Genomic DNA, 23,363 nt, shown 5'->3' with positions numbered 1-23,363 from the left:
AACACTCAAAGAATATGGCTGCCTAAATATGGTTCCCAATCAGAGACAACGATAAACACCTGCCTCTGATTGAGAACCACTCCAGACAGCCATAGACTTTGCTAGAGAACCCCACTAAGCCACAATCCCAATACCTATGAAAACCCCAAGACAAAACACACCACATAAATAAACCCATGTCACACCCTGGCCTGACCAAAATAATAAAGAAAACACAAAATATAAAGACCAGGGCGTGACAAAGAATAATATAATTTCACTTAACTGAATAAAATAGAAAGGATATTTTTCCCATTCTGGAGCGAGTGTGCGCATATGAAGTGGCTATGTTGAGCATAAAAGTGATTTGAAACAGGTCAGATACACTAGATTTAGAGTTATTTGGCAACTTTAGTTGTGAATGATACAAACCTTAGAATGTCTTAGAAATCAAATCAAATATGGCGCTGCATTATACGACTGACTATAGGCTATTGATGTTTGAGAAAGTAGCAAAGAAGGCTTGCGCTCTGTTCAGGTCATCCATATGCACTTTAACCTCTAGTGACTCCCCATCCCTGATGCGGGAGCGTAATCATCGACTGACACTAATTAGCATAACGCAACGGACATAAATATTCCTATTCATGAAAATCACAAGTGAAATATATTGAGACACAGCTTAGCCTTTTGTTAATCACCCTGTCATCTCAGATTTTCAAAATATGCTTTACAGCCAAAGCTAGACAAGCATTTGTGTAAGTTTATCGATAGCCTAGCATAGCATTTTGTCCAGCTAGCAGCAGGTAACTTGGTCACGGAAATCAGAAAAGCAATCAAATTAAATCGTTTACCTTTGATGAGCTTCGGATGTTTTCACTCACGAGACTCCCAGTTAGATAGCCAATGTTCCTTTTTTCCAAAAATATTATTTTTGTAGGCGAAATAGCTCCGTTTGTTCTTCACGTTTGGCTGAGAAATCGCCCGGAAATTGCAGTCACGAAAACGCCAAAAAATATTTCAAATTAGCTCCATAATATCGACAGAAACATGGCAAACGTTGTTTATAATCAATCCTCAAGGTGTTTTTCAAATATCTATTCGATAATATATCCACCGGGACAATTGGTTTTTCAGTAGGACCGATTGGAATAATGGCTACCTCCTGTATTTTACGCGAGAATCACTCTGGGAGCCATCAGGTGACCAGTTGCGCAATGTAGCCGCTTACGGGTATTCTTCAACGTAAATGCGTAAAACTACGTCACAATGCTGTAGACAGTAATCTGGTTGATAGCCCATTCACTGCTCAATAGGGACACATTGGAACGCAGAGCTTTCAAAAGATGAGTCACTTCCGGATTGGATTTTTCTCAGGCTTTCGCTTGCAATATCAGTTCTGTTATACTCACAGACAATATTTTTACAGTTTTTGAAACTTTAGAGTGTTTTCTATCCTAAACTGTCAATTATATGCACATTCTAGCATCTTGTCCTGACAAAATATCCCGTTTACTATGGGAACGTTATTTTTCCAAAAATGAAAATACTGCCCCCTAGTCACAAAAGGTTTTAATAGCAAATGGAGTCTGTTTTCCCGCTGGTTCGTTTTTCAGGCTACTCTGGTAATTTCACTCCATGCATCAACACACTGTTTGAGGAGCATGCAGCCTCTCGCTGTGCGACAGGTGATATTCTGCCCAAACTCTGTATGCCATGCTCTCTCCAACCCTGTTCCTACAGCTACCAAGTGTTTCATTTGGGAAACCTAGTGAAATCGGATCAGGAACATCGATAATAACATGTATTCACACCAAAACTTATTTCATTAAACTGTTGACAGCCCCTCTCTCTGCGTGATGGATAAAGGAATGAAGGAGAGAGAAGAGGAGGTGGAAATGCACGGTGGTGAGTTATTCTGTAGCTAAAAGTAAAGCCTATTAATTAGATAGTAAAAATGCCCTATTACTAGGCTATTCAAAATCGAATACAAATTCACCCTAATTGTAGGCTAACTCTGTAAGCCGTCCTGCACAATCAATTAACCAACAGCGTCGCCTAGGCCTGTACGTTCTCTCCCTGATTCATGAATAGAAAGTTTGGTGCTTAGCATAAGGTAACTAGTTCATCCAGTATGCATAGAAATACTTCCGCCGCCGACAGAGATGGCCGCCTCGCTTCGCGTTCCTAGGAAACTATGCAGTTTTTTGTTTTTTTACGTGTTATTTCTTACATTAGTACCCCAGGTCATCTTAGGTTTCATTACATACAGTCGAGAAGAACTACTGAATATAAGATCAGCGTCAACTCACCATCAGTACGACCAAGAATATGTTTTTCGCGACGCGGATCCTGTGTTCTGCCTTACAAACAGGACAACAGAGTGGATCCCATGCAGCGACCCAAAAAAACGACTCAGAAAAAGAGGGAAACGAGGCGGTCTTCTGGTCAGACTCCGGAGACGGGCACACCGTGCACCACTCCCTAGCATTCTTCTTGCCAATGTCCAGTCTATTGACAACAAGGTTGATGAAATCCGAGCAAGGGTAGCATTCCAGAGGGACATCAGAGACTGTAACGTTCTTTGCTTCACGGAAACGTGGCTCACTGGAGAGACGCTATCCGAGGCGGTGCAGCCAACGGGTTTCTCCACGCATCGCGCAGACAGAAACAAACATCTTTCTGGTAAGAAGAGGGGCGGGGGCGTATGCCTTATGGCTAACGTGACATGGTGTGATGAAAGAAACATACAGGAACTCAAATCCTTCTGTTCACCTGATTTAGAATTCCTCACAATCAAATGTAGACCGCATTATCTACCAAGATAATTATCTTCGATTATAATCACAGCCGTATATATCCCCCCCCCAAGCAGACACATCGATGGCTCTGAATGAACTTTATTTGACTCTTTGCAAACTGGAAACAATTTATCCGGATGCTGCACTCATTGTAGCTGGGGATTTTAACAAGGCTAATCTGAAAACAAGACTCCCTAAATTTTATCAGCATGTCGATTGCGCAACCAGGGGTGGAAAGACCTTGGATCATTGTTACTTTAACTTCCGCGACGCATATAAGGCCCTGCCCCGTCCCCCTTTCGGAAAAGCTGACCACGACTCCATTTTGTTGATCCCTGCCTACAGACAGAAACTAAAACAAGAGGCTCCCACGCTGAGGTCTGTCCAACGCTGGTCCGACCAAGCTGACTCCACACTCCAAGACTGCTTCCATCACGTGGACTGGGACATGTTTCGTATTGCGTCAGACAACAACATTGACGAATACGCTGATTCGGTGTGCGAGTTCATTAGAACGTGCGTTGAAGATGTCGTTCCCATAGCAACGATTAAAACATTCCCTAACCAGAAACCGTGGATTGATGGCAGCATTCGCGTGAAACTGAAAGCGCGAACCACTGCTTTTAATCAGGGCAAGGTGTCTGGTAACATGACCGAATACAAACAGTGCAGCTATTCCCTCCGCAAGGCTATCAAACAAGCTAAGCGTCAGTACAGAGACAAAGTAGAATCTCAATTCAACGGCTCAGACACAAGAGGCATGTGGCAGGGTCTACAGTCAATCACGGACTACAGGAAGAAATCCAGCCCAGTCACGGACCAGGATGTCCTGCTCCCAGGCAGACTAAATAACTTTTTTGCCCGCTTTGAGGACAATACAGTGCCACTGACACGGCCTGCAACGAAAACACGCGCCCTCAGAGCATGCGCAGACCAGCTGGCCGGTGTGTTTACGGACATATTCAATCAATCCCTATACCAGTCTGCTGTTCCCACATGCTTCAAGAGGGCCACCATTGTTCCTGTTCCCAAGAAAGCTAAGGTAACTGAGCTAAACGACTACCGCCCCGTAGCACTCACTTCCGTCATCATGAAGTGCTTTGAGAGACTAGTCAAGGACCATATCACCTCCACCCTACCTGACACCCTAGACCCACTCCAATTTGCTTACCGCCCAAATAGGTCCACAGACGATGCAATCTCAACCACACTGCACACTGCCCTAACCCATCTGGACAAGAGGAATACCTATGTGAGAATGCTGTTCATTGACTACAGCTCGGCATTCAACACCATAGTACCCTCCAAGCTCGTCATGAAGCTCGAGACCCTTGGTCTCGACCCCGCCCTGTGCAACTGGGTACTGGACTTCCTGACGGGCCGCCCCCAGGTGGTGAGGGTAGGCAACAACATCTCCTCCCCGCTGATCCTCAACACTGGGGCCCCACAAGGGTGCGTTCTGAGCCCTCTCCTGTACTCCCTGTTCACCCACGACTGCGTGGCCACGCACGCCTCCAACTCAATCATCAAGTTTGCGGACGACACAACAGTGGTAGGCTTGATTACCAACAACGACGAGACGGCCTACAGGGAGGAGGTGAGGGCCCTCGGAGTGTGGTGTCAGGAAAATAACCTCACACTCAACGTCAACAAAACTAAGGAGATGATTGTGGACTTCAGGAAACAGCAGAGGGAACACCCCCCTATCCACATCGATGGAACAGTAGTGGAGAGGGTAGCAAGTTTTAAGTTCCTCGGCATACACATCACAGACAAACTGAATTGGTCCACTCACACAGACAGCATTGTGAAGAAGGCGCAGCAGCGCCTCTTCAACCTCAGGAGGCTGAAGAAATTCGGCTTGTCACCAAAAGCACTCACAAACTTCTACAGATGCACAATCGAGAGCATCCTGTCGGGCTGTATCACCGCCTGGTACGGCAACTGCTCCGCCCTCAACCGTAAGGCTCTCCAGATGGTAGTGAGGTCTGCACAACGCATCACCGGGGGCAAACTACCTGCCCTCCAGGACACCTACACCACCCGATGTCACAGGAAGGCCATAAAGATCATCAAGGACATCAACCACCCGAGCCACTGCCTGTTCACCCCGCTATCATCCAGAAGGCGAGGTCAGTACAGGTGCATCAAAGCTGGGACCGAGAGACTGAAAAACAGCTTCTATCTCAAGGCCATCAGACTGTTAAACAGCCACCACTAACATTGAGTGGCTGCTGCCAACACACTGACACTGACTCAACTCCAGCCACTTTAATAATGGGAATTGATGGGAAATTATGTAAATATATCACTAGCCACTTTAAACAATGCTACCTTATATAATGTTACTTACCCTACATTATTCATCTCATATGCATACGTATGTATATACTGTACTCTATATCATCGACTGTATCCTTATGTAATACATGTATCACTAACCACTAACTATGCCACTCTGTTTACATACTCATCTCGTATGTATATACTGTACTCGATACCATCTACTGTATCTTGCCTATGCTGCTCTGTACCATCACTCATTCATATATCCTTATGTACATATTCTTTATCCCCTTACACTGTGTACAAGACAGTAGTTTTGGAATTGTTAGTTAGATTACTTGTTGGTTATTACTGCATTGTCGGAACTAGAAGCACAAGCATTTCGCTACACTCACATTAACATCTGCTAACCATGTGTATGTGACAAATAAAATTTGATTTGATTTGATTTAATACTGTCCACACTTGAAGGCGATGACTAGAAACGGCACAATCATTCTTTTAATTCCGTTTTTTTGGAGGGCGGGTCTGGGTTCGGCTCACAGGCCTATGCGTATGCATAAACTCTAATATGCATATTGGTGTTTTGAATTAATCATCATCTTACAAAGCACTGCCCATTTAATTGTGTTAGGCTTTGAAACAACATCCACAATGACCATGTTTTCCACTCAGTTTCAACCTGTTGTTGAACTTCTTTCTTCAAATTGATCAATCACAGTGAGGTGATTGTGAGGTGAGGTTTTAAAAGCACGTTCTGTTTTGATGATGTGTTTGATGGGATTTTCTATTTAATTTGCATTAATGTCAGAGTGGTTAGAGGGACAATAGAGCCCTGAGTACCAGGCCATTAGCGACCTGATGGTCGTTAGCAAGTTGGGTACTACTAGTGCATGTCCAGAGTGCATAAAAGGAGATTACCGTGACTCAACAGTCACATGGCTCATGTGTGGCAGTAATACAGGCACCACAACAGCCCTACCCACAGATTACAAAGAAGGTATGAAGGCTGGCTACATACATGTTCACATCCCATGCTACTGGGAACCACTTTCTGCTGCTAATAGCCAACAGTTCTACTGTACAATGTTGTATTGTTCTATCATCCTAATTGTCTTACTGGCATTACGAAGCTCATATTCCTCTGTTGTTCTGTCTTTCAGCCATGACCCCCCTGAAAAGCTAAAGACAAAAGAACACAGGTAAGAATCACATACGACAACGTCATTACACACCCTTCATGTGTGTGTGTGTGTGTGTGTGTGTGTGTGTGTGTCATATCAGGTTGTCTTTGCATTTAATTTCCCCCCTCCAGCGATTGCAATGTATTTTCAGGAGGCAGTACGTGCTCTCGAGGCCCCAAGGTCTGCAGAGGCTGTGGGTAACTGCTTCTGTAATGAGCCCCAGGCTGCATTCATTCTGTGAAGGACAATCAGGAATTTGGGAAAAGTCTTGATATTTTGATTCTCAAAATCACAGGGTCATTGGTTGCCATGACAAATGTATTTCTGTGCAATGTCATTAGAAGTGGGTTTTGAATATTCCAGCTCGTTCCTAACCCCCCTTAAAGCCCAATTAATGTGAAACACGTGATTTTCCTCAATTATAGCATGTTATGATTTGATATTGAGATTGAGGCCGCATTGGACCTATAACCATTGTAGCGATGACTCATTAACCTGCCAGCACCAGGTGTGTTTGTGTGTCTCTGTGGGAGACGTGAGTGACACAAGAATACAGGAGGAGGTTAAAAATAGAAATGCTGGTTGTAAAGTGAGAAGCATCAACTTTCTCTCTGTCTCTCGTTCTCTCGCTCGTTCTCTCTCTCTCTCCCAGCCAGACAGACACGTAGGTGTTGATAATAGTCTTCGTGACCTCAACAAGTCAGCCTATTTATAACCTGTTTCTTACAGTTTATTTGCTCCCTTCAGTGAATTCGACTATGCCAATCTTTTGCTCACTGTATTTATCTAACACGTTAAAAAAAAGTGAGAGGAATTTGACTGCTTAAATCATTTAGAGGGATGATGCTTGTCGGCTCAGCCCACCAATCTATAGTACAGTACACTACCTTCAGGGCTGGGGAGTAACTGATGATTACATGTAATCAGTTACATGTAATCTGATTACACAAAAAAACTGTTACTCTAAACAGTAATTAGATTATAGATACTTTTGAAAAACTAGATAATTACTTATTGGATTATGTTGAAATCCAGAAAGGATCTTGCGAAAATAAATAAAAATACATTATGACACCTTTCTATTTTATGACATTCAATTCAGTATTGAGAAAAGACGCAAGTTTAATTTTTTTCTCTGACCACAAGCCAGAGGCCACTATGAGGACACACCAAATGCGTTTTATGGATCCTGTTTGTCTTCTTGTAATGTCTCTTAAGGGGAAAGTAATCCAAAAGTAACTGAAAGTAATCCGATTATACTACTGAGTTTGGGTAATCCAAAATGTACTTTACTGATTACAATTTTGGACAGGTAAATAGTAACAGTAACGGATTACATTTAGAAAGTAACCTACCCAACCCTGCCTGCCATGTAGACATACACACTCCTCAAAAAGCAAGCCGCTAAATAGCTAGCTATCTAACTATTGGAGAAATATCTCTGATGTTCAGTTTATAGTATTCAGCTTGGTATCTGAAAAGGATGTACAGTATGGTTACCTACCATGCAGCTGTAACAACACTGTCTAGAGAGACTTATGGAGTGTCTGGATGGTGTGGTGTGGTGTATTTCCTCTCCCAGAACAGAACAGCCCAGTGCAGTATACTCTCTGTCTATCTATCTGTCTGTCTGCCTGTCTCTCTGTAGTGAGGGTCAGGTGGACAATCCACAGATCACACCAGTAATGCAGTGGCAGACTGTGAGGCCTCATCCATCACCCAGTGACTGGAGCCTGGCCTGTGTGGCCCCTGGTCTGCTGCCTGTCTTTAGAGAGGGATGGGCTGGCCCATCGGCAGGCCAAGCATTGGGAGACTGTGTCAGGCTCCACCTCACTCCCCTGGTCCTACTCTTCCTGCCTAGGCCTGAAGGAGAGGACTGCCCAGGCCAGGAATCCCAGCTTGGGTACCGTGTTCTGACTATTTTAGGAAAGCTTCACTAGCTAACAGAGGGAGGTTATGAATGCCAAGCACATTTTTGTTACAACAGCGTTTTCTGTGAAATCTATATTTTCCTCTTTCATTATGACGAGCATGTTTGATATTGCTCGTGGATATTTTTAGAGGCGTTTCAGAAGCTTTCCATCAATTTTGACCCAACTAAGATTGAACCTGTCACATTAAAGGAAGCAATGAATGCAGTGTGAGAGCTTCCTCTTTATTTTCCTTCCATCCAGATTTCATAGGGCAGGTTTAGGGGTTCAAGACATGGATCTGTTAATAAGACGATGGGATAGTTTCCCTATAATTATATTCATCACATTTGGAGAATAATCACAAGGGCCAGCTGGAGTGAAGGAGCTGACACTGCATTTCAGCTGACACACGCTTTGTCAATGCACACATATTATGTTACTATGCAAATAATGCAGATGTTTCTCTTGCTGTAAAAACGCAAAGCAAAGTTATTTGGTGTCAAGACAGTGATATCAATATCTTTATTGTGCGTATATGTCACGATCGTCGTATGAAGCGGACCAAAATGCAGCGTGGTATGTGTTCATGATGATTTTTTAAATAAAAGAAAGCACTGAACACTGAATACAAACTATACAAAAACAATAAACAAATAACGACCATGAAGCTATAATGAGAACTGTGCTGACACAAGAGTGGTGCCAAGGCTACGCACCAGATCTCCAGTGCTCCCCCCACAGCCCGGTCTATCCTGTGCCTCCTCCACGGACCAGGCCTCCAGTAGGTCTCCCCAGCCTGGTCTATCCTGTGACTCCTCCACGGACCAGGCCTCCAGTAGGTCTCCCCAGCCTGGTTCATCCCGTGTCTCCTCCACGGACCAGGCCTCCAGTAGGTTTGAGTCCGGTGCCTGCTCCACGGCAAGGGTGCCCAGTCCGGGGCCCGCAGCGAGGGTGCCCAGTCCGTTGCCTGCTCCACGGGCCAGTCCGGTGCCTGCTCCATGGGCGCCCAGTCTGGGGCCCGCAACGAGGGTGCCCAGTCTGGGGCCCGCAACGAGGGTCCCCAGTCTGAGGCCTGCAACGAGGGTCCCCAGTCTGAGGCCTGCAACGAGGGTCCCCAGTCTGAGGCCCGCAACGAGGGTCCCCAGTCTGAGGCCCGCAACGAGGGTCCCCAGTCTGAGGCCCGCAACGAGGGTCCCCAGTCTGAGGCCTGCAACGAGGGTCCCCAGTCCGGGGCCCACAGAGAGTGTCCCCAGTCCGGGGCCCGCAGAGAGGGTCCTCACACCAGAGGCGCCACCAAAGTGGGGTGAGCCAGAGGTGGAGCGGGGTCTACGTCCCGCACCAGAGCCACCACCGTGGATAGATGCCCACCCAGACCCTCCCCTATAGGTTCAGGTTTAGCCCTGTAAGCTTCACGGTTGTTTCTTTGTTTGTTGTTTTGTTGGCGACATTTTAAATAAAAGGAAAATATACGCTCACCACGCTGCACTTTGGTCTACTTCTTTTGACGGCTGTGACAGCCAACCATGATGACAGAGGGCAGAGGAACTCGTTTCCTCTAACTTCCCCAAATAATGTAGAGGCACCAAGAGTCACTCTCAGTCCAAAAGGGCACCCTATTTCCTATAGAATCCTATAAGCCCTGCTAAAAAGTAGTGCACTATATAGGGGATAGGGTGCTATTTGCGCCACTGTCTGTGAGGTTATCTGACATTACTATATAGGGGATAGGGTGACCTTCACGTTCAGTCCTATCACTGTCGCAGGCCAATATCCTGTAAACCACATTCTCCTGCTGAATTACCACCAATCAATTATTTTAATATTTCTGTGGACATTTTTTTTATAGATTATCTCATTTATGCATAGTGCAGCATGTCTTATTAAATAACGTAAGTTCAGTGCATCTGATTATCTTGCTTTAGTGTCATGGGACATTTTTGTTTTCATAAAACCTTTTACCACCTTCTTGATATATCTGTTTGTATGTGATTCATTATTATTTTCTATGCTTCATTCTTATATTTCATACAACAACTGCAGGCCACTGGGTATGGAATTCACTCACCTTGCGTGTCCATACTGTGTTCACATCGAGAGCTGTTGCCATGGTTAGTAATTAGCCGTAGTGAGTGCTCCCTGAAACATTGAACAATGGTGAAGCATCTCCTGTAATTCCTCACAGAGGACTGTGTGTCCTTGAGGGAAGTGTCATTCATTGTGGAGACTCTCACCTTGTCTGCTAGTAGGCTTTTACCAGAAAATGCTAATAGACAGCCTGATTGCGTTTGTTATCGGCTATAGCATGGTGAGATATGCAGTATAAACGTGTACGTTTGACACAATTTAATGATCCATGTTAATCAGGAGGACATATCACTCCAAATGAGTCATGCATAGAGAACTTCAGAGTCCCATTGTACTGGGAGGTGCAGCACACATGCCCTGATATTATATTTTCCAATGGAAGGAGGATGAATTGTCAAGGCCAGACATAAAGTGAATAAAGAAAATCCTGTGAGTGTGAATGTGCGAGAGGAGGCAGAGAGGCAGATATGGCCTAGTCATCCAGCAACAGCCAGTAGACTACCACAAATGAATTCCAATGAGAGAGTAGATATTAATATGTCTAATAAGACAGGCCCTATAGGTACAATTAGCTCTAGATAATGGCCCTCTCAACCTTCTTTTCTACTAGAGCTCTAAAATATTGATTTAATTCTCCCCTGTATATCTACTTAAACTCTGGACTGTCACTCTAAGAATCTATCTCATTGTTATGTTTTACAGTGTTGGCCAAGGGGCTTATTCTGTCTCTGTCCTGTTTTAGGGAGCAGAGACGACACATCACTTTGAGGAGCCGCACTCTTCTCTTTTTTTATAAGAATGAGGAAGAGATAACGAGGCGAAGAAATAAAGTGAGATATAAAAATGGGAAATGGTTCCTGGAGCATTTCAAGTATAGCTGCTGTGCCGTGGCTCGTCGTTGAGAGTGAGAGAGACAGCGAGAGCAAGAGAGCTGGCGTGAGGTGAGGAATAAGCTTCGCTTGGCGTGTCGGTGTGACCTTTGGGTGTTTCTGGGGAGAGGGCAGGCGCCAGGCGACGCGGCTCCTCAGGTTACTGTTGTCTCAGCGCCGCGGCGAGGCTCGTCTGATGTTGATGATGTCAGACAGGACACTTACGCTGGGCTAGAGCTCTCCTGGGAGGTGTTGGCTATGGAATCACCCTCTCCGACTCGCTCTCCTCATCCTCACATCTGTGCATTATTTAGCTTATTGTCTCAGCCATTTATCAGGATAATGACTCTACAAGCGTATAATACTGTACTGTACATTTCTCCAAGTGACAAGCACCAGATACCTGATGATGACCACTGAGGAAAAGCCAATAAAGAGATGTGCAGAAAACTGCATCATATTGATATTGGAGGATGGTCTAGGATGGATAGTTGTGCTGCTCAGAATATCACTGACTGCATAGTATTTTGTAGCTTTGCTTGGGGAGGATTGGCGCGGAGCCATACGCATCAGAATAGTGGAGATAATAGTGCAGTGAAAAATAAAATACAAGGACCAAAGTTGCTGGGCTGGCTGTACTTTTTTTGGACCTTAATAACGATTTTCATGACAAGGAACTCGTAATATCAGTGTGCAGTGGCAGGCAGCGGGAGTGTGGGGACTGAATCACTGATCAATGACAGCTAATGAACACGGCAGGAGTTCTGCTCTGTTTGCCTCTCGACAGAGAGCCCCGCTCCTCTGAGAGATATTTTTCTTCTATTTTGCACCCCAAAAAAATACAGGAGCCTTCATTGAAACCAACTGCCTCTGGGCTCAATTAACTAGCACAGATTACTCATAATTACATCCTGGGTATGTAATACACAGCATGGAGACCACTCACCTTCCCTCCTCCCTCACTACAACTCTATGCCTTGGGGCCCCGTGACAGTGCAGTGCGGTGGGCTGCGGTATGCATGCAGAGGTACATATATACATTACATATGGAGTGTCTCAGGTGATCTATGGATCCTGAAGGCTGTTTATCTCTCCATCATGGTGACATGGTACTGAGTCGTGTGCAGTCAACAAAACACAGAGCTCTGGTGTCACCTGGCTGTCAGCAACACTTAATATACCTGGCTCAGGGTCTTTGGTCGCTGCTGCTGTCCTGATGCCCCTGGCCTGACTGTCCAATCCCCCTTGCATTACATGGATGGAGAGATACTCCTCCAGAGCATTCATCACGTCCTCCATCACCCCCGCCGGGGCAGAGGGCCGGGAGCCTGGCACCTGCACTGTTGTCTCTTCTCTCATTGGCCACATGAGGTGTCCTACTGGGGTTGGGACTTTTATAGAGGCCTCCACTGGCATACAGTACACAGTAGCACACACCCTCAGACATTTTTACAGCTTTTACAAATGTAATCTCAAATATGAGCTGGTATAATTGTGTTGAAACACTGTTCTTTTAAATTGGCTAAATGAAATACATACTGCTAAACTATTGTCAGCAAAGGAAAGGTGTGTGTTGACAACATCAAGAGAATTACAGAAGGCAGAAATGTAAATAGAGTAGTTAGCATACCCAAATGGGAATAGGCACAAATATGCTGGATTTGTAGACTGTGAGGCTGCGTTTACAGTCAGCCCAATTCTGATATTATTTCCACTAATTGGTCTTTTGACCAATCACATCAGATCTTTTCACATCAGATCTTTTTCCAGAGCTGATCTGACTGGTCAAAATACCAATTAGTGAGAAAAAAAATCTGAATTGGGTTGCCTGTGTAAATGCAGCCTAAGATATATTTTTATGTGAGTCAGTGTTATAAATCTCAGGGAGAAAATGCATGGCTCCAAATGAAAGGCGTCAGAGCTGAAAGGTGTATCACTGTGTTGGCAAACTTGGCTTAGTGCTTCAATACTGTAGAACTATATTTCATAATGAGAATCTATTCTAGAACTGAGGACTAACGATTTACAAGAAATCAAGGGCATAACATTTTTTGCCATTAAAAGCCCTCTGAATTCCAGTTCTAGAAGGTTTAAAAATGATCACCTTCCTCAACCTAGACACTGTGATTGTTTAAATGAATGAGCTCTCATGAATTCTGTCACTCAGCCACAGTGATGACAGTGCAATTAATGATTATTTGACCCGACACAGGCTTAAAACAACTTCCTGAAATGGAAATCGTAATACAATCTCTGTCTTTCCATTGGTGGAAATATCTGGAATGACCTGTGTTAATTCAAAATAAAATCCTAGGTGAGGGCGGTAGACGTGTCTGTCAGAGAGTGTGCTTCTGTCTGTATCTGTGCAATGATGTGGATAACATATTAGATGAGAGCGAGCAGAGTGACCAGCCAGCAGCAGACCAGCAGCTACAGAACAGTATAGTAGCCTCAAAAATTCACTAACATTGATTCGCCGCCAATTACTAACTACACAGGATCCATGGACAAGGCTCACTATATACTACATTTTTAACGAAGGAACATGTTTTTCAAAACCTTGTAATTACACTAAAGCAATGCGAGCAGACCATTAAATTACATGGCTGGAGAGACAATTTTGGAACATAGAAATGGGTCAGATTTAATTGTAGAGCTCCTAGTTAGTCCCCAGAACACCGACAGGTCCACTCAGCAGCCATCAGTCCACTGAGTGGGAATGGGATGATGACATGAAAGTGACCTCATTACTCCACCACAGACCAAATCAATAAACCATAACAGCCCATGGTCCCTTCTGATGTCATCACAGACGCACAGCTTGATATTCATCATACAGATGATGATTATAACACTGAGGAAGAAGGGGACAAATGGTTTGCATGCTGCTTTGCCAGGCGGCCAGGTTTCCCAGTGTAAACACAGAGCGATCTGCGACTCTTTTCTTTCTCCCTCTCCTCTCTCTTCTTCTGACTCTGAATCACTCCGCCTTTGGGGCTTACCACAGGAGTCTCTTCAAACAAGGCTTTGTACTGGAGTGTAGAATCAAGATTAATGCACTTCCACAGCTCTGTGCTGCTCTAGGGGAAAGAAGCCTGGTAATTAACACCAGGGGGGGCTTGGAGGAAATTGGAGGGTGGAAATCACACAACATAATAAAAATACGGGGAAGGGCACATATGACGTTTATTTGGCGTGTGTGCGATGTGTGAGGCTGCGTTGAGGTGACAGTCAGTGAAGCTGTGACTGCGACGTCTTGGAGGGTATGTATGACGGAACGGTTTACTCTGAGCATTGTTTATCATTGTCATGTCTGTAATATTTCATTGTGGTGTGCTTACCACCAGCAGTGTTACAATGCATAAACCACATGCATTTTTACAAATTATACAAATGTATACAAAGTATACAAATGAAGTGTTCAATACATTTTTATAAGGACACTGTGTATTTCATAATGCCTTATGGACAACCTGTCTTACCTTGACCGTTGTAAGATCTCTCCAAAGCTGCATATTGACTTCTGGAAACGTCTGTGTTTATGTCAGAACCCCCCAGCTGGAGTTGTTCTCTGATAATGACTCAGATTGTTGTCATTTACATCAATGTCTGAAAACAGCGTGCCCGTGGCTCCCTGTACAGGGTTCTCCAAATATATAAATAAGTGGTGGAAGGTTACCAAGGAAGAGAATGAAATATGGCACTTCCATTTCAATGCAAATGAGGACTGAAATGAGTGCAGTGTGGATTTACAGTGGTTCATTAGAATGGACCCAGCACGCTGCTGCTTTAAGTGAACAGTCTCCTATAGCCTGAGTAAATTAGTGTGCAATCCCCTGCACTGGCTGTAAATGAAACTGTCCGTCAGCATGCAGCGTCTCAACCTGCTAAGAAGAAGTGGGATAGGATGGTTCTGTCCTCCTGATGTCTGTCTGCTGGAGCTCTTGGATAGAGAGAAAGTTTTCTTCAAGTTTGGATAGTCTGTGTTAACTTCCCAGTCTATTCAGTCAGGAGTCTGACGTGAAGATATGAGAGTTTTTTAGTGTATGCTCGTGTCGCATATACAGCCAAACAATCTCTATAGCCTTTGGTAAAGGTCTGGGGTGGTCTTTCATTTCTGAAATTCATTTCAGGATGCTGCTGTCCTGGACTCTATAAGAATGACCCCCTGTTTGAACACACACATCATGCATTTCCAAAGGGGGAATATCTGAAAGTAGATTTGAATCCGATGAGAACATGCAGGTGTGAAAATATTGTGTTGTGTTCATTTTTATGATGGATTAAGAGGCAAGCTGCACTGCCCTCTGAGAGGAGGCAAGCTGCACTGCCCTCTGAGAGGAGGCAAGCTGCACTGCCCTCTGAGAGGAGGCAAGCTGCACTGCCCTCTGAGAGGAGGCAAGCTGCACTGCCCTTTGTGAGGAGGAAAGCTGCACTGCCCTCTGAGAGGAGGCAAGCTGCACTACCCTCTGAGAGGAGGCAAGCCGCACTGCCCTTTGTGAGGAGGAAAGCTGCACTGCCCTCTGAGAGGAGGCAAGCTGCACTGCCCTCTGAGAGGAGGCAAGCTGCACTGCCCTCTGAGTGGAGGCAAGCTGCACTGCCCTCTGAGAGGAGGCAAGCTGCACTGCCCTCTGAGAGGAGGCAAGCTGCACTGCCCTCTGAGAGGAGGCAAGCTGCACTGCCCTCTGAGAGGAGGCAAGCTGCACTGCCCTCTGAGAGGAGGCAAGCTGCACTGCCCTTTGTGAGGAGGAAAGCTGCACTGCCCTCTGAGAGGAGGCAAGCTGCACTACCCTCTGAGAGGAGGCAAGCTGCACTGCCCTTTGTGAGGAGGAAAGCTGCACTGCCCTCTGAGAGGAGGCAAGCTGCACTGCCCTCTGAGAGGAGGCAAGCTGCACTGCCCTCTGAGAGGAGGCAAGCTGCACTGCCCTCTGAGAGGATGCAAGCTGCACTGCCCTTTGTGAGGAGGCAAGCTGCACTGCCCTTTGTGAGGAGGCAAGCTGCACTGCCCTTTGTGAGGAGGCAAGCTGCACTGCCCTCTGAGAGGAGGCAAGCTGCACTGCCCTCTGAGAGGAGGCAAGGAAAGTGGGAACTGGAGTGAGTTTTCAAATGGAGAGCTGCTATTTAATATATATGGATATCCAGAGCCACCGAGTTTACAGAGACCTCTAGGAAACTGGCAGGACTCAGATGTCAACAGTCTGACATCCTTTGACTTGTATAATTCATCAAGTCGTCTCTGTTGTTTTATTTACAGTTTCGCCACTTCATAGAGATATATCACGTGCCACAGATACAGGAAAATATGTAATGATTAAGAAGTGATAGAGAGGTTTCCAAACAGTGGCAGCAGCCATTTTTCCAGCCAAAGTAACCAAGACAGCATACACCACCAGCGTAAGAGTATTACATCTGCTGATGGTCTGCAATCTCAGTCCTTCCAGACAGATCAGAATCAAAAGGAGCTTTATAAGCATGACAGGTTTGGACAGGAAGTAGAGATGAGGCCTTTCTGGAACAAAGAGCATGTAGGCTACTGCAAAATGTCATAATGCATTAAGTATTCCTCTTCCTCAAACTTTGTTTTTTTATATATATATATTTCCTTTCATGTACATCTTTAAATTATAATTTTACTGAAAAATGTAAACAAATTATAATTTTTTTGAAATCTTTTCTTTTCAATTGGAAATCCAGAGCAGTATGTTTCAGGTAGTTTTGGGTAATCCACTCTATTTACATATCTAAACTGAACCTCTGCGGTTATACCCTGCTATATTGCTTTTTAAAATCTGAAACTAGGAGAGCTTCACGTGTGACATTATTTTATTTATTTATCCTTTATTTAGCTAGGCAAGTCAGTTATGAACAAATACTTATTTACAACGACGGCCTAGGAACAGTGGGTCAACTACCTTGTTCAGGGGCAGAACGACATATTTTTACCTTGTCAGCTCAGGGATTCAATCTAGCAACCTTTCGATTACTGGCCCAACGCTCTAACCGCTAGGCTACCTGCCGCCCCATTCTAAACCCTGTGTGTCTGAGTTAATTCTCGAACCAGTTTAATGATTCAGGGAGAGCAGTTTAATTTGCTGTGGTAGCATTAGCAGTGGTGTGGAGGGGTCTATTGGGACCGAAGTGGGTAAAATACATTAAAAGTTTAGAAGAGTTACCTGTAATATGGAAAACAACGTAAAGTGGATAAAGACTGGGATGTTGCAGTCATCAAAAGGAACAAACCGTAATATTGTCCTGTTGGAATAAGAAAGTGTCTCGGTAATGTTTTTTCTCCACAGCACAAATCCCTATAAGGTTTTGGTCTGACAACCTCCCTCTCTCTAACACAATATTTTTTTATTTTATTTTTTCAGCAGTGAGGAGGCAGACGGTGAGACAGCGATGAGTCTTATATTTAATCCCACTACACCCATCCATCAACGGAGAGACTGGTTCCACTGGCTCCTACCCACACAGTTTCCAGTCCTTACTGAGCTGACAATGAGTCCATCATACCCATCCCTACAGGACCACTTCCTCCTGGGCTTCCAAAAAGACATAAACCCATCATATCCTATTACAGCACTCTACATTTCCCTTCCCCTGCTACTCCTTCAATTAACAAAGTATATGAACGCGGGTGTGGAGTCGTATTCATTTCTATGCAATAGGCTAAAGAGAAGCTCCACTTGAAGGCCATTGGATTTGACAGGCTCCCTGTCTCGAACCTGGACAACATTTTCTCTTCACTATGTATCGGGGTAGGAAGTTTGAGAGGCCCAGAATCTCATTTCTAATAGGAAGTGAACAGCTTAAGAGATGACCAAGCTGAGGCTGCCATCAGCGTCTCCCTAGCTGCCTACCTGCCAGAGACAGAGTGTAGCTGTGTAACTCTCCATTTACTCCTCGACTCACTAATTAATGGTTGCCCGTGGAGTAACTTGTACCTGTCAGTGTCTACCGCTCTCGTATATTCAATAACTTGGGGGAATTGAAATTGAATGCCAGCTAAGCTCGAACAAACTGCAAATGGTGCATGGGATACACCCTGGTTCTCTCAGTGACCTGACAGCAGCGTTATATGTAAGGTTTTTAATGAACATGGACTCTTCTCAGCTACTCTTGACTGCCAAGGTGGAATGTTTTATGAATTCAAGATGGAGGGTGGGTGGGTGATTGTATAAGTTCTGTTACAGTATACAGGTACTCGAGCAGGTCCTTGTGCCAAATGTCAATGTGCGTATGAATGCCAAAGCCGTCCATAAAAGAACCCAGTGCCGATTCGCATTAAAGAGACATGGTGAAAATGTTCCCGAGCGGTCACTGGTAATTATTGCGTCCATTTCCAGGGCCACTGCATGTGTGTTCATGGAGAACAAGGTCCACTCTATTACACATATCTCCTTACCCATGGGATTAGCCACACTGCTCACAATTCATACCTCCACTTCTCCATTAGAGCTGATTTATCTGCAGACTACACTCCTCTACATAATGAGGAAAACAAGAATAATGGTGAAAAGTAATACAAATCTTTAATTTACATGTGGATCTAGCCGGACGTGTTAAATTGCCAGTTACGCTCTCACGTTCTTAGGGACTTGCAGATGCTTATTCATCCCAAACATCTTAGTTGTTTGAATAATGAATTTCCGCCAGGAGTATTTGCTACTGCCGTGTGTGAAATAAGTGGCTGCGGTTGGGCTGGTGGAACAGACAGGCTGGCTGTCTCTGAGAGGTAGGAAAGGAAGGGTTACCCCCCCCCCCCCCCCAACCCATCACTATTCCTTCTAAGCTGGATGAAGCTGTTGATCAAACTGAAGGCTGTGCTTCCAAATCCACATCTCTCTCTCGCTCTCTGTACAGTAGCCCTTGACCTTGCCATGTGTCCTCATGGCCCAGACACCCGCTTGAAATTAAATTACAGATTAGTGGCTTCAGCTCCTTGGAAGGGTTTATTTGGTTGCCCCCTCTCTGTGTCACTCTCATTCTCCCATTCAGGAGCAGGGAGGAAATGTCATGGGATTTAAGAAAGAAAATGCCAGCCTTGAAACAGTTTCTACTTCAAAGTCTATATGTTGCCTGGCCTCCCTAAATTCAGGATGTCTCCAAGGAGTTCTAAATCTTACAGGTGAGGAATAGGGGGCAGATAGAATGTGGTGATTACTGTGCTAGAATGAGTAACGAACAGGGGAAACGGAAACCAAACTCATACATTTTTATTTATTTATTTCATACAAACGTCTTCAGACTTCAATGTCTCTGTAAGTTTGGCCTTCTCCCATCAATTCCATCAAGCTGAGATGGAGCATGAACTCTACACCAGACTCAATGACTGGTCCTGTCACTGAGTGCTTCTTTAGACACTGTTGTTGCACCTTGAGATTGAAAAATCATTCTAGCGAGACAAGTGGACCAAACGCCGAGCCCTCATTCATTTGGAAGACTGTCACACATAGCACAATGCTGTAATTTCAAATCACTTTCACTTCCACTCTGTAGGTTCTGTGATTTTTGGCAAATCAGAATGGCTTGTTAGCCCTATAAATTATCCACTTCCCTTCATATTGATGTAGATTCCCAGTCACTCCTCAAGTATATAACTCATCATGTCAGAGTCTGGCCTCTTTTCATTGGGAAGTAGGTTTCTTTGAATGTGCCAACAGAGAAGCTACCCCACAGGGCAAACACTGGTTGAATCAACGTTGTTTCCATGTCATTTCAACCTAAAAAAAATAATCCATCTGATGACGTTGAATCAACGTGGAAAACTAATTAGATTAGCAAAAAGTCATCACATAACCCAATTTTTTACCTAAATAGAATGACATTTTTTGTTGTTGTTGATTTCACACTGAATTCCCGTTAGTTAACAACTCAACAAAATGCAAATCAAAGTTAGACATTGAACGGATGTCTGTGCCCAGTGGGTACTGTACTGTAGAGACACTTTCAAATCAAGATTACTCACTGTAAACATATTTGCATTAAATGCTTTTCTAGAGTCCGGAGTCTGTAGCCAGATTTTTTGTTCTATTGTGTTGTTTGGAATAAGTGGAAAGTTAACCTGAATGTCACAGTTTGTTGAGCAATGGAGAAAAACTCACAGCCGACATTTGAAACTGTATAGTTCTCCTCTCACCAGGGGGATTGAGTTGTGTATTTAGTATGGAGAAAGAAAGCAATCAATAAAACAGCTGTTGGTAACCAAGGGACGAGAGAAGTGTCTTTGAAACTTTAGCACATGGTGCTTAAAAAGCGCAATATAGTCAATAATAGATGAAGAACTACTGGTAGCAGCCATGCTCCAGGGTGTTATACCCACCGCTAGACAGAGAAAAACACACGATTCAACTATTTGTGAAGATTCATTTCCAAAAGCCAATCTTGACTATCCAGCATAGTTTTTGAACTGACTTAATAGTTATGATTTAATTTGATTTGATACTTTTGATTTTCTGGGTAATTATTCATGACAGAGAGGCACATTTATTAAAACGTTGTAATGGGAATTTAAAAGGGAAAACAGTACCCATCAACATCCTTTGGACCTCTACATTTTTTAGGAAATAAGTAAACATGGAGAAAATGGTCAGGATTGTCAAGACATTGACAGATCTGAGGAAGAGATGGGCAAAAATACAGAATCGAACACGCTGCTCATCAATCAAAACATGAAAACAAGGTTTGAAAGCACGTTTATGTTGCAACGCTTCCCCCTGAATTGTACTGTCAGAGTAGATCAATGTTGTTGTCATTTGAAAGGTGATCAGGTCACACAAGGGAGAGATTGGTACTCCACAGTTTACCAAATGCTCACAGAGAAGAGAGGCTTCCATTTTCAAAAGGGAAAGTTTGTTCTTTCATAGTGTTTTACCTCCGGGCCGGTATATCTTGAAGGACAAAACAGTTTCAATAGAGGCTCAGATAAATATTCCTCATCAGTATGTAATCATGCTGGGAAGGAAAAAAAGTTTGAAAGCACCTGTGAATCGCTAACACTACTCTGTTCCCCTCTGAATGGTAAGCAGGCTTACTGGACGTGTACTGTTGACACGAGGCTTTACAGAAGACAGATGACAGAGCCTCGCTTTTAGAGGACAGGGATGGAAGGAAGAAGTGGCACAGAGATTACAATTATAAAAAGAGGCTAAACTGCCATTATTTAATTTGAATTGGCATTTTGATCTGAGAGTATTGTGAAATGCAGCATTTGCTCTCTGACAAAGATGTGGAATCGTAATAATGTCCCGATTTGTTGTGGCATTCATGTTCCAGAGGCTTTGTCTCTGTAAAGATAGCCATTCTGAGAGGGAGTTCAGTGACAGATTTCAGCGTTATACTGTTTCCAGTTGGCCACTAAATATCGGTTCATATGAAATGTGTCTCACTTGTTCTGAATCTGTACTCATGCATACGTGTTTTTTCTACATTTAAAAACCCTCATATATATTTGAACTTCAAACAATTGCATCAGCTAATTTGTAAAATATGCCCATGTTCCATTGAGCATGTTTGGCTTCTAATGAAATAAGAGCTTACTCATGTATCGACATAAAGGTTTGTAGATATGTCACATTAGGGGCCCGACCAGGGACACAAAGTCATATTTATAAAGGCCGACATACGGCAACTTTGACTCCTTATCAATGCTCATTGCGTGTCATGGATAAAGTAAGCATAAGGAATGCAGAGTTGTCACTCATAGGATGATTTGCTTGTCTTTATATCCCTTTGATGTATCTTTTTCCCCCCATTTTTATAAATGCATCAAAGCTTTTCCTAGATGTTTTACTGTTGATATGTCATATCATAATTGAGTCAAGCATACAATTTCATCTGGCATCAAAATAATGTATTACTTTCACTTGACTCTAGCTGCCAAGCAGTACACCCATGGGATATCCTTTTAAGTGTATGATTTTATGTCATGCGTTTTTACTGTCCCTCTCAATAACAGTAAATGTAAAGATCAAAAGCTTTTGTTTTATTTGATGCCTTTGTTTACTTGTCACTATGTCCAACAACAACTTCATCAGTTTCACAATGCCAGAACCATACCAGACATTCTGTGACTGTTTCTAAGTCTTTATGTAAGATATTAAAGGATGGTTGATCCTGATAAAACTGGGTTATTCACACCACACGGAGATAGAGATGCAGTAAGTATTGAAGACCCTAAGTAGACCACTGAACACCTCCCATCCCTAGGGGGCAGCAGCTACCAGGTCAGGTGCTGAGACATCTGTCTAGAGAGACTGTACAAGATGGCGGCAGAGGTGAGGGCTGCCGTCTTATTGGTTCTTAACCAGCCATGCTATTTTGTTAGTTTTTTCACAATTTTCTAAACTTGTTATGTACATAATGTTGCTGCTACCGTCTCTTATGACCGAAAAGAGCTTATGGACATCAGAACTGGGATTACTCAACTCAAATTAGACGAGGAGTTCAGTCGGAAGCGGGGGATATACTACAGACACCCGACCAGGCCCAGATCCCCGTGATTTGCAGGAAAAGGAAACGTAGGTTTTGCGGAAAGAGATCAGGATGACTTGTGAGGATCAGGCGACGAGTGGCTAATCTGCCCTTGCCTTCCGTTCTGCTAGCTAACGTTCAATCGCTGGAAAATAAATGGGACGAACTGAAATCACATACTCTATATCCTACTAACGGGACATAAAAAATTGTGATATCTTATGTTTCACCGAGTCGTGGCTGAACAACGACATTAAGAACATACAGCTGGAGGGTTATACACTTTATCAGCAGGACAGAACATCAGCATCTGGTAAGACATGGGTCGGGGGCCTATGCAAATTAATAAACAATAGCTGGTGCACAATATCTAAGGTAGTCTCAAGGTTTTGCTTGCCTGAGGTATCTCATGATAAGCTGTAGACCACACTATCTACCTAGAGAGTTTTCATCTGTACTTTTCGTAGCTGTCTACATACCACCACAGACCGAGGCTGGAACTAAAACTGCACTCAATGAGCTGTATTCCGCCATAAGCAAACAGGAAAACGCTCATCCAGAGGTGGCGCCCCTTAGTGGCCGGGGACTTTTATGCAGGGAAAGTTAAATCAGTTTTACCTAATTTCTATCACTATGTTAAATGTGCAACCAGAGGGAAACAAATTCTAGACCACCTTTACTCCCCACACAGAGACGCGTACAAAGCTCTCCCTCGCCCTCCATTTGGAAAATCTGACCATAACTCTATCCTCCTGATTCCTGCTTACAAGCAAA

At 44.0% G+C, this 23,363-nt stretch overlaps 1 protein-coding gene across 1 annotated transcript in view; it reads left to right on the top strand.

Moving 5' to 3' along the window:
- LOC139411411 (CD276 antigen-like) overlaps positions 1 to 22,241 on the top strand; it is an 81,864-nt gene extending 59,623 nt beyond the window's left edge. The window contains exons 7-8 of the mRNA XM_071157740.1: positions 6,230 to 6,268; positions 17,489 to 22,241. Coding sequence (XP_071013841.1) covers positions 6,230 to 6,252 — 23 coding nt within the window. The 3' untranslated portion in view covers positions 6,253 to 6,268; positions 17,489 to 22,241. The remainder of the gene's footprint in view (positions 1 to 6,229; positions 6,269 to 17,488) is intronic.
- The last annotated feature ends 1,122 nt before the right edge of the window (positions 22,242 to 23,363 follow it).

The sequence above is a fragment of the Oncorhynchus clarkii genome, chromosome 6 (genome assembly GCF_045791955.1).
Source record: "Oncorhynchus clarkii lewisi isolate Uvic-CL-2024 chromosome 6, UVic_Ocla_1.0, whole genome shotgun sequence".
Lineage (NCBI taxonomy): Eukaryota > Metazoa > Chordata > Actinopteri > Salmoniformes > Salmonidae > Oncorhynchus > Oncorhynchus clarkii.
The sequence above is the reverse complement of the archived record's forward strand: the minus strand, read 5'-3'. Positions and strand labels throughout refer to the sequence as shown.